General features: G+C 37.3%; 1 protein-coding gene across 1 annotated transcript; it reads left to right on the forward strand.

Annotated features, from left to right (window-relative positions):
• Positions 1 to 3,328: 3,328 nt before the first annotated feature.
• On the forward strand, positions 3,329 to 11,657 carry LOC122537464. Its single transcript, XM_043670649.1, has 5 exons — positions 3,329 to 3,743; positions 4,382 to 4,566; positions 9,295 to 9,491; positions 10,661 to 10,768; positions 11,357 to 11,657. Exons 2-5 carry the CDS (start codon positions 4,423 to 4,425, stop codon positions 11,499 to 11,501), a joined length of 594 nt encoding a protein of 197 aa, XP_043526584.1. The 5' UTR covers positions 3,329 to 3,743; positions 4,382 to 4,422; the 3' UTR covers positions 11,502 to 11,657.
• Positions 11,658 to 12,891: the final 1,234 nt, after the last annotated feature.

Consider the following 12,891-nt stretch of genomic DNA (forward strand, 5'->3'; position numbering starts at 1 on the left):
CTATCTGTTGAATTTTTTATAGCCGCCGTAGAGCGTCACCATATCGCGAAGAAGTCGATACATTGTTCGAGGAATGATATTTCTATATGTTTCGAGGCCGTTACGAGGAGATACACAGCGCAGTGACTTCATCGTAAAAGAATTTATTACAGTGCAGAGCTTCGACGAGGCGAAATAGAACGGCGACGACGGACCACTGACTATGTAAATTGTCGTTGTCGTATCTACCACGTTCTCCTAGAAAGCTCTATACCTCGTCGTCGTCGTTGTCGTCTTTCTTCGCGCGGCATAATTTGTAACGAAGTTTTCATAATTGTTGCGTTCCAGATACTACTCGATTCATTTCATGTAAATTTCAAAAGTTACCTGGGTTTTCTTTACATTTCTTGACATTGATGAATCTGCCATGCACTACGGTTTATACACCTGAATCACACTGTTCCAAATTTGTATAATAAAATATATCTGGAGTTCTTCGCGATACTGATATCAACCTGCTATCAACGTTTATAAGTATTTGAACCTTTTTTCCAGACTATTCCAGGCTTGCGGAAGATACTTCAGATTAATTTTGACGTCCACTTTTAGTTTAGGCAACCAGATACAATTAGCAGACATTTATAGAAACAATAATTAATTTTAATCATCAATAATTAATTAATTAATCATCCAGAGACGATGTAAACTATGCCCGTATGACTTTTACCAGAAGTTATTTCAGCAGTATCAAGTTTTATAATTATATATATGCACGTATATCCACCAACACGTGATCGTTTAATTGTTATTATTAATATAATTATCGAGAATAATCAGAAAACCTATATCATCAAATATCGTCGTCGAAAGGTTGATATTATAATACAGAGGAATGGTTCCAAGGCCTTTTGTTTCGGTCCTATTCGGTCTATTTCATCTTTGTATATATTTATTTTTATTATGATAATTTTATTATTAAAAGCAAGTTTCTCACAATTGGCTAAAATATCTGCGGAATATTTCCCGAAAGCTAAACGACAAATTACCGGAGTTTCGTTGGTACAGAGGCACACGATTTCACGAGACTTGCCGGAGAAAACAAAACGCTGTCGAAAGACAAACGCGAAACAGAACGAGCGAGAATCGTTTGGGAAAAGGACGAGGCTGGCGAATAAAATGAAGCACGATAGAAAATGGTGACAAACAGTCGTGCGAATAAAGAGAAATGGAGGCCAGGGAAGTTCCCCCCTGTGGAAAGGAAAACCGTTTCTTCGGGTCTTATATCGCGTTTCCGGCCATTTTAGAGCGAGCCTCAACAGCGAAATTTACTTAGGACTTCGCCCATTTTTCCTTCTACAATACTCTTCTGCACTGTGGCTTCGAACGCCGACTGAAATTGGTCCGGTTTACTCGAAAGGATATCGCGAGAGTCGACCGGTCTTATCGATCACTTTAATTCAATGCTAAAATCATCATTGTCCGATTTTACAAGAAAAGTCGATTAGGTCGATCCTTGATTTCGAACGCTACGATTCTTTTTGTAATGCGTTTTGCAACGAGTGGGTGCATTACGTTTCACGTTGAATTGGAATCGCTCGGACTTTCAGTATCTCGTTGAAAATTTTTGGCAAAAATACCACGGATGCGAACATAAAGATTCAGCGATGAATTTTATTAATTAAAAAATACACGAAGGTACATGCACGCACGCATCCAATAATTCATATCTCTTTTCTTTCCATTCATTTATATTTATTCGCGTGTTTTTTTTTTTTTCTTTTTGTAATGCAAGATCAATAATACATTTTTAGAAGTTCAAACTGAGCATTCTCTTAATCGCTTTATCGTAAATGTTAAATAAATAATTTTACATTATTTTTCGAAATTTCCCGTTCTATTTCCTGTTCTATTTTGCCATTCTGGAGTTAACGAAGATCTGCAAATAAGTTATTAGAATTTGCAACAAGTTTTCAGTTACTATAGCGATTGCATCGTTGGAGCACGTCGTCGTTGAAAGGTGTTCCTTCTTCTTGCGAGATGCTTCTTCTTACGATCTTGGAAAGATAGGAATTTCAGCAAGAGTTGCTCTACGTAGACCCGACAACTTTCCCGACAGTTCTACAGTTCACGAGTAGTATATCCGACAGCATGTTGCCGCCTGGAAAATACTCATCGTCTGCCTCTTTTGTTTATATATTTCAGTTCCTTTGTTACACCGGAAGCGGAAGTTTGGGCTACGCGATCTTCTTGTTGAAACTTCTCTTTTGCCATTACTTACTTAGGAGTCGCCGTTCTACTCGTTCGAACTGCTCGGACGTTCACCCATCTATTTTTCATTATCCATTTTCTTCCTTCGGTTGTAATTTCCAAATCACTGTGGCAAAATTTTACTATTTACTATTTTACTATTTGAGGTAGAGATCTCGATCTTCGCGTATGTATATACACGCGTAATTAATGTACATTACAATATAATATATTAAAATACTTGACGCTACTAAAATAGCCAAAATGACCAATCTCCAATAATTTTTCATAGAAATTTTCTAGATTTGCAACAATGTTTTTAGAGATTTACCTGAGTGATATTTTTGTAGTTTTGTAGGTTATTTATTATATTATCAATCGTTTTCCTATTCTTATATGTTTGATTTGAATTCTTTTACGATGCACAAAAATGAGATTCTCTTCATTCACGTACGCAACAAAAATAGGTCTTGTTATTGCTAAGACAATAGGATAAGAAACAAATTCGTATGTTCGTAAATACATGGATAATTATACAGGGTATAAATCACTTGTCAAATATTTCCGTTGTTTTTGAAGATATGAGAGAATTTTATTAACGAAAGTTATAGAAGGGGCAATAATGATTTTTCCATAAATGTAAGGATTTCGAAGATTTCAAGGTTACTTCTATGAATAATATGTATTTCCTTTCATTAATCGATGCATCTCGACATTCTCTGTACAAAAAAAATATTAATTAAAATAAATATATCGAGATATTATTCAGGAAATATTTGATAATTAATAACCTTAATTGTGTAAAAATCTATGCAGCCATGAAGCACAAACATACCTCGTATAACAAATTTTATAAATATGTGTTGACAATGTAGATTTTTAATTCGTTTTAATACATGTCCAAAATCATAGACTCTCGATTTGATCACTCGTCGGTTTATAAAAGTCATTTGAATCTTTTAAAAGCGTGTCACTATTCGTGTTAGTAAAAAGTTCGAAAGAAAAAAGCAAAACGAAAAGACAAACTTCATGCTATATGACATGTGTATGTGTGCGCTTTAACAGTTAATAAAACTAATTATTAGATTATTAAAAGCTTCTGGAAAGCACGAGTGGTGCTAATTCGACTGGTCGAGACTGGTGAACGACCGGAAGACTCAGCCGGTCAAAAAGGATCACAGCGTTTGTCTTTTTCATTAACGAATCGAGAACTAGTCGTCGAGAACGAGTTCGAAGGACGAAGAGGAAAGGAATAGCCGAGACGGTTGTCTAGAGGGAGTGGAAAATTAACTCGTTCGAGTGGCTACAGTCAGCCACGGAAGCTTCGAGCGTCAACTATGCCTCGAGTTGACGGATGACACGTTAATTTCGCAGAGGAGCTGCAACTTGGAGAAGCCTGACGACTCGGCTGACTTCGGGCTCGCGAGTTTCCCTGACTAGTTGCGTGTCTTTGTGCTCCGCCCGGAAGGGCGAAATTGCCTTTGAGATTCGGATAGAAGGTTCTTTCATCTTTCTGGGTGAGTAAACTTGCGCGTGGCAAGATTCCCGAACGAATCTCAAACGATAAACGCCACACGTGACCAGTTTGAACGATCTATTATAGATGGACGCATTCATCGATCCTTTAGACGACGAATTTCTTATGTGTTATTTGCAATTTTTATAAATTCTCGCAATCGGTATAAATATAATTGAAGATCTGATGAAACGTAAGTCATTCAAATGTTATAGATGATACATACGCGTGTACATACTGTATTTATACTGTTTTACAATTGAAATAAATAAAGATTTAGCTTTTAAAAAGTCAGGTATCAGGAATCTCCAACATGTTGAGAAACTCTGCGTTTATGTATGTACCTTCCAGTGTTATTTCATTTTTTATACAAATACACAAGGTAACAGAATAAAATAATAATAAAAGAGGAGGCAAACTATTTTTATAGTAAACCAGTGAGGCAGAACTTGCGCTTACTCGAACACGTGGAACACTCGGCTTACTAACTCTCTTCATATTTTACTTTCATTAACGAGATAGTGGGATCATTTTCGTTCGCGTACGGCCGGAAGAGACAAAGAAATGGCCGTCGTCTCATACGTGCGAGGCTGAAGGAATTATTGTAGCAGTTAATCTTCTGTTTTCTCTCGAACAAAGGAATCAACTTGCCAGACGGGAAGCGAAATAAATAACGGACGATGATGCTCGTGGACTGGAGGTTGTCTTTGTTGCTTCTGTCGACAATGGCGCGGATCCAGGGTAACGAAGACGAGCAACTTCGCGAGAAGAGACAAGCGTTGTACCCCCCGCCTCTTGTTTATCCTACCGGTGGCACTTTCAAGGTATTTATTCATACTTCGACGTGGCAGCGATAAAACTTGATAATCTCGTTCCCTCCGAGGCTGATGGGATTACTTGGTTTGAAGGCGGTGCTGCTCGTTCGACGATTTAACTCGCGCTAATTTGAATAACGTCTTTCGCGCCCGGCGAGGAACGAACGGCGGCTCGCGATAAGCTTCCAGGGAATAATTCATCGAGGGCCATTGATAATCAGATCTCGAGTAGGCCGTTCACGCGCGCGATGATAACGATGGAGAAATAATTCACGCGTTGCAGGGCGTGATGAAAGAGAAAAAAAAAAAAAAAACGCAGCGTGGTGTACGATGTTTTTTTTGTTCTTTTTAAAAGCTAAACGCTCGTAGATCCTGCACGTTTGAATTTCTCTAGTTTTCTGAATAGTTCTCGAAATTTTGCGACGCCTTCCGTGTTCTTTCGTTTCCGAGATTATGCTAATTAAAGTTGAAATATCTTTTTAAAATCTAGATATATGTAAATGTAAAAACATATAAATATAATATGCGTCTATGTATCAAAGAAACATTACAACTTGTTTTGCATATTCACTTTTTTCTCAAAGTTTCGCTTACAATAAAGAGGAGGATTCAAAGATATTTTAGCACATTTATATACATAGTAATGAACAATTATTTTGCTAAAGTTTGCTTAGTAGCAAATTTCCAGTTGGGTTTCGTTTCTTCAATTATATTAATTATACAAAAAATTCTCAGTTATAACGAAATATTCTGCGTATAGTATTAAACGAAATAATTACAAGCAAGTGTAAATTTATTCTCTTACAGAATATCGAGAGACCAGCGAACTAGTTATATCGTTTAATAAAATTTCCGTCTCAAAAATCGCGTCTCTCCGTGATTGGATTCATTGTCGACAGAAATCACGCGCGTACTTTTGCGTGTTCGAGGTAACCTGATAAATATGATTGATAATATTTGCATATATACAGACCTCCATTTCGATATTAATTGTTTTATCACTTTTCCACCGAGTTGATCCGCGATTAATCCTGAACATTGAAGTTTCTCGAGGGCGAGGAAGAACGAGAAGTCACGGCACGAGGCATATTATAATAAAACGCGTCCTCTTTATTTCATGAACCGTGAAGAAATCGATGGAATTACGAGGCGAGTTCGTAACTTTCCCAAATCATCCCGCGAACAGAAATATTCCCCCCAGAAAGAAAAACGCGAGAAAGGAACAGCCTCGAATCCCCCCTCCCCACCTCTGAATTGATGGCTGTTTTCCTTTTCGCAATTAACATCACGGAGTTGTCGGAGTCGTCGTCAGGTACGAATTAATTAGTCGGCCGTTGGATCGGCTTCTCGAGGGGTTTGTTCGTGGACAGGATAGGAATCGGCGGCGACGGCGGAAACGGAATACAAACTGAACCGAATCTCAACGCGAGCCCTGGGCGGCCAGGACTTAGGTATGGACGTGTTCGTCCTGCTGGAAGTAGCGGAGAAGGGTGGAGAACTTTAAACCGAGGGAAACGTCTCGCCTTATCCCATCCTCCGTTCCGTTGATAATTAACTGCAGCCTTATCTGCAGCCGTCTCCCCTCTCAAATTTTCTAATTAAATCGGGAAAAACCTCTTTCCGCAGTTTTCATTCCTCCCCCGGTCGTGCAAATGTCCTGGACGGATTGTTTGCCGTGGCTTATTCAATTACTTGCATCGGCCTCGCCGATGGGAGACGGAATTTTTTTCCTCGCGCGCCAAATGAAATCACGGGGGAATCGATACAGAGCGCTTCCTCGTCTTTAAGCTCGGTCGAAGTCGAGTCGCGTGTATTTTAATTCCTGTCTAGATGATTGGTTCTCTGAAATTCAGACATCATTTCTGTGTTTCATTCGGAGGTCTTTCGTCTTCTTAGTGAGGAGAGGGTTACGTTGATTTACGTTTTATGAACAATATTTATTGAAAATTTGATAATACGGAAAATTACCAAGCTTTTAATGGAATTGCATCAAGTGTCCAATTGTTTATACGTCCCAGTGTATATTACAAAATATGAAAAAGTACTTTTCAACATTACTGTGTAATCCAAACATAGTTTCAATGAAATACAGAACTTCAAAGTGTACTTCATGTGATTAAACGCGGATCTTTTGCAATTTTTCTATTTTTCTCGAAACAAATAAAGAAAGGAAGCCTAAGGAGAAATTTACCAAACATCATAACAGGTATTTCGATATTTTACTTTTGTCTCTGCGTGCATTATGTGCATTCTTCAGATTTCTACATCTTTAGATTCCACGCAAATAAAAATCTGCAGTCTAATTACGAGGAAGGAAACTTAAGAATATCGAGGGAATAAATAACGAGAATAACCGTGAGCGATGAACATTTTTCGTACATTTTGAAGTAGGATGCTCGAAATACCCGGTTAACCTGGTTGCTCGACAAAGTCGAATATTTTCGTTGTTTATACAGAGCACTTACGTGTATATTTTAGATTTGGAAAAAACGTTTGACTGGCTACAGGTCGCTGCGCAGTTACTCGTTAAGAATTCCCGAAAGGAGCCGATTCCCACGTCGCGTCACAGTCTGGAACACAGCCGCGCAGCGTTGAGTGTTTGATTAGCAGATTTTTCCAAGCAACAGGAAACGACGATAGCAAATATTTGAGATGTTCGCCTTGAGGAGGCGGGAAACTGGCGCGTGAAATAAAATTCACCGTTTCTGGGTCAGTATGTATCTAAACACGCGAAGCTGCACTGCGTCAAAAGCGCAGTTTCAAAGTGAGAAGAGGGTGGAAGGGAAAAAACAGTGAAGAGACCTGCAAAGAAGAGGTCGGCGACGACGTTGAATTACTTGCATGTCTTCGCTCGGTCGGCGAGGGGCTCGCGGACCTCGCGCTGAAGCCCCCCGGTATCTTATCAGCAGGACAATTACGAAAGTTTCAGCACGCGTCGAGTCGCTTTTGTGCACGGACCTTTGAACGTGAGCCTGAGACGAAAAGGAAGAGGAAGAGAAAGAAAAGAAAGAAAGAAAGAAAGAAAGGAAGAAAGAAAGATGAGACCAAGTTGAATTTATTTAACATCCATTTGCACGAGCCGCGAGCTTTGAATCGTGTCGCGCAACGAGTCTCAATGACACGTTTCGCGACTCAATGGGACAGCTGTTGCAAGGACACGATGTTTATGAACAAGGCGTCGTAAGCTGTGATCTTCAACAAACGACGTCGCTCGTCCACCGCTGGAGCTGGAGTTCCACGCGGTCAGAGATGTATGTACGCGCGTGATATAGCGAACGCCGTGTACGCGCGGCTTGTGTACGTACACAAGGTGGTCGAATGGGAGGGAAATGGGAAATGAGGAACAAGAGGAGAAAAGAGAGGAAAAGGGAATTCCACCGACGCCGTAATATATCTTTCTTTGGAAACGAATAAGGGTTAAGCAGTATTCCAAAAGTTGAGATACGAGAGGGCCTAGGCCTCGCTGCGAAATTCTCTCCCACGAACGGCGAAAAGAAACCGCGAGCAGCGCTGCAATTTTTTCCCCCGTTTTCCGCACTCCTTCCTTTTGTTCGACTTTATTTCATCCCCATAGCTTGTACTTTCTATCAGCTTCTCTTCGTTTTTTCTTTTTTTTTTTACTCCACTTCTCCCGACTGATGAAGTTGCCATGCATACACACACACACATACACAGACAGACAGACACAGTGATTATAATGCACGTTATTACTGTTTCATAATGTTGCTAATTCTACCGCTATATTCACTCGCGCATTCTAATGGTATTAAACTGAACGATTTAATTACTCGCATCTCTTAAATAAACAAATGTTCACGCGGCGCGTTTAACGCCGTCGAAAAGCTAACGAAAAGTTCAATGATAATTACGCGATGCTCGCTGATATCGTTGCGGCGTTTAACCGATATCATTGAGGATATAACAATTCAGAGTTGAGTTATTTAATTCTGGAATTATTGTTTAAACGAAATTGGAATTTTACTTTATCACGGAGAAATTAAAATTATACGGAGAATTAACAATGAGATAGTAAAGCGAGAGTACTTTGAATTTTAATAGTTCGACGCGAATTGTACTTGAAACTAGGCTGTGGATTTTTAATTTGCAGTTTCACAGACGTAATTAAAAGAATAGAAATTTGTTTTGTCTATTGGAAGATTATGAGATGGTGTTCTATTTTAAATATTTCATATATTTTTGTGCGTTTTAATATTAATTTGGCATAAGATCCATAGAAAAATCCAAGAGCCAGAAATCGAGCTCGAATATTTAAAAATTTTGGGTTAGGTCAGATTTATTCTTTTTCTTTGTTCTGATATTTTTTAATTTAATAAAAAAAAAAAAGAAAACATTTATCCTTTATTTAACTTTTCATTCATTGTATGTGGTATTTGTTTGTCCATCCACGTATTATACATATTTTTATTTCTTACATGAAACTCTTTTGTGAACAGCATTAATAGAGTTCACGTTTCCCCCGAATCTTTCAATTTTGTCAGAAACGTGCAAAACAATGAAAATTCGATGTGACTCTAATTGAATGACCAAGGGCTGTACACGTATGTGCATACAATTTGCCTTACACTTCAACCCTGCACGTTACTGCAAGTTAAGTATTGGGACAAAGTTGCTTCGTACGAAAGCTTCATCCCCGTGAAACGATGTAAATTTCCACGAACTGGATTCGTCATACATCGAGCGCCCTTACACTCGTACGTTCATTGCATTTCTGTCAAGCTAGTCCTAGGCTTGGGGGTTCCGGTGCAACTCTCGGGCCAGATTTTGGTTTACGGCCAAAACCTTCAGTTCCAATACCCGTTGCCAGAGAACGCGACTTTCTTCACCAACTATTTCGAGAACTCGTCACGACGTAAGAGAGCAAGCTGGAACGAAAGGGCTTTCGTATACGATATTCTGCAGCGAGAATTAGACATGTGAGTACATTCTACGCTCTATTATTCTATTCCACGTTATTCTGCAGTGGATCATTGAATAAATAAATTACTTTGTATGGTTAGAGGCTCACGTTACTTCTTTCTGTCAGCATCTGTACCAAAGGAGACACGAAATTTCCACTGGATAGTTATACTTCGTTTTATTCATTTGCCGCAAAACGAGGAACGTGAAAATCAGATAGAGAAAAGTGTTGTTAATTGATTCCATGTACGTATAGTTATCGATACGTTTCTAGCAAATTTCAAATATTTAAAGAGAAACAAGAATTTCAAACATTTTACAAGCCAATTTATTTGCCAGTTAAAATTACACAGATTCTGAATACGCGACAATGTTTCTTATATTTATTTATTAACGCACTAGTATAAATAAATTTTGTTGAATTTTCTTCTTCGTCTTTTTTGATATTTCCGTGTGTGTCGTCGTCTCCAGTTCTAGTTAAAAATAAATAACCAAGTAGATAAAAATAAACGAGCAACGTAAATAAATAAGTATGAAATCGTCGTCATATTTATAAAATAGATGACGCAAAGTCGAAAATAAATTTTGAAAAGTTTCATAAATTATGTTCTTCGTTACGGCAAATGTTTGAAAATATTGACGAATTACTTATTGAGAAGTATTACCTGTCATTAACGGCAAATAGAACATAAAATTTTATTTTATGCTTATACTTTATTTTTCAAAGCAAAGTCGTCCGTGTGAAATTCTCGATTTACTTTCGTTTCACGTCGGATAAATGAATAATCGGTGACGATTGAAATACACACGTATATTGACGAATCGGTGATTCATAGTGGCGCGATTTTGTTATTACGATCAATTAATAATTCACCGTATGTGAAATTCACCAGTTCTAAATAGTCGACGAATCGATACGTTTACAAATCATTTCGCCGCGTTTGTACCGCATCGTGATTGATATCTGGTAGTTAATAGTTAATTCACATGGTTCTTCCGAGTGAAATTAATTACGTATTGTCGTTGCAGTTTTAACAAATAACGCACGAATAATTCAAAGACTGTTAATATTTCATCGACGTGTAATGCGTAAGTTTAATTGTTGAAATATTAAACGTAAATGTTTGTTGATACTTTTTGGTGCTCGTCTTTCTATTTGTTACTAATTGTTGCCGATCGTTTTCAGGCGAAACATCGATGGAAAAGCTTGCTTGATGAAGGATATTTGCGAAGCTGCTTCGACGCCGTTGAAAGACGAGGGTTTGGTTGGCGAGTTACTGCATTTATTATTGACGTAAGATACTTTGATTATAACAATTCTCCGGTAATTTGAAAACACGCGAAGTTCATTCTTGTTTAACCCAATTATAGTATAATTATAATGAGAAAAGGAATGTAATTCGCTGTCTACGTAGAATTAATAATTATTAAAGATGAATTAAAATTAATTGAAATATTGATTGAAATTTCTGTTCAATTTATTGGTTACTTATTCTCTTGTTTATTACATTTACACGTTCAATTTATTTATTATGTTACTATATTGCTCAATTTATTAATCAAAGTAATGTATTTAGGATATAAATTGATTATATTAATTCAAAACTTTTGTTCAATTTATTATTTATTTATTCTATATTATGTATTTAGTGTGTTGTTCGTTCATTGCATTACATATTTGATTTATTATTATACAAATTGTCATATGATTTAATTTGTGATTTATTTATTATTCAAACCGTTTAAACGGAAGATTAATGTTCGACGTGAACAACGTGAGAAGAATCACGAAATAAAATTTAAAATTCTCTTTTTTAAAAAAATGTTGGACGCGTTTAAATTACAATTATATGGATATGAACTAATTGAAATATTTTTTCAGGCCCGACTATGGGGATAATCTCACGATAGACAAGGAATATTTAGAAGCAGCTATGGCTGGAAGAAAACACGAGAATTGCTCAATAATTTATTCATTGTGTCCTGCTGGCCTGGGAATTTTAGATAGAATATCCTCAGTTTATTAATTAACAATAAGATTCGTACTTTTTTGCTTATAGTCCATTCTTACCAAGAATTATGGATAATTTTGTTTGACATGTTATTGTATTATAGAGCATGAAGAATTCTATAGATAATTACATAGAGTTTATGCTTTACATCTTCAACTGATCTCAAAGCAATACAAAGTATTTTATTTCCCATCATTGCCAAACTGCGGATTTTTATGAATTTATGAAAGAATATTTAATGGAAAAATATTTGAAATACAGACAATAAAACACTGCAACGTATCATAAATAAAATAAATTTCTATCTAGATTTCGCATATTCATAGAAATATAATAAACGTATAAAAATTCGCAAATTAATCAAGTTACGTCAAGTGAAATTTAGTAAGAAAATTAAACTGCAAAGTCTTATAAAACTCATCTTCGGTATTCAGCCAGCGAATTAATTCAGGATTTGAACACAGTAAAAGATATTTCGATATTTAACAATCACGTGTCATACATCACGCCTAAATAATCGTTCGAATCCTATAATTATTCATTGTCAACTGTTTTGGACAGTTATAAAACATCCCTCCAACAGTTCTGAATGACATTTATTCGGCGCAAACTACGCGACAGAGAGTATGAAGGATCAATTAGATCAGTTTTCATCGCTCAACGACAAGATATATCGCGTTTTATTATTAGACATTTTATTATCCATTTTATCGCATACTTTACTGCCTCCGCTTTCTTTCCCGACCCAGTTACATCCCTCGTGCACGGGGTTACGTCAGTTCTCTCTCTTCTTTACACCGCGAACGAATCTTCCTCGCCACGTTTGCCCTTATATAATACGTTGCATCGGCGACGCGGCGATCCGTGTCAGGGATGAAATAAACGAGTTGCCACGATATAACTTTTATCGCAAATTTCCCGTTAATTAAAGACGCTGCGCGTAAAATAATTTCAGCTCGGAGGTCCGTTTATCAAACGCGGCTCTCTTTGATCTCTCTCGATATACACTTGCCTCTCCCCGCCCTTTCGTCCATCGTTTAATCTTTCATTTTTTTCCCGTGTTGCTCGCTCCATGGATTTCCTTTCGTATTAAACGAAAGATTAATCAGTGCGAGCAAGGGTAAAAAGAAGAAAAAAAAAAAATGGAATAAAAAGAAAAGAAAGAAATAAAAAGAGAACGGTAGGGAAAAGGGGAGGGAAGTGCGTGAGCCTGTATTTTATATAGCTCCGAGATTAGGTTCATAAATAGGTTTGCAAGACGAGCGAGCAAGGTAGGTGAGCGCTTACCGGTGCAAAATAATTTATTATTGAACAAACGGTTGTTTCGGATACACGCAACAGACAGAGTTCTTTCCAACGGAGATTTAACACGATTTCAGCGTCGTTTAAACAAGGTTATGCATGT

The sequence above is a fragment of the Frieseomelitta varia genome, unplaced genomic scaffold (assembly GCF_011392965.1).
Source record: "Frieseomelitta varia isolate USP_RPSP 00005682 unplaced genomic scaffold, Fvar_1.2 scaffold_161, whole genome shotgun sequence".
Taxonomy (NCBI): Eukaryota; Metazoa; Arthropoda; class Insecta; order Hymenoptera; family Apidae; genus Frieseomelitta; species Frieseomelitta varia.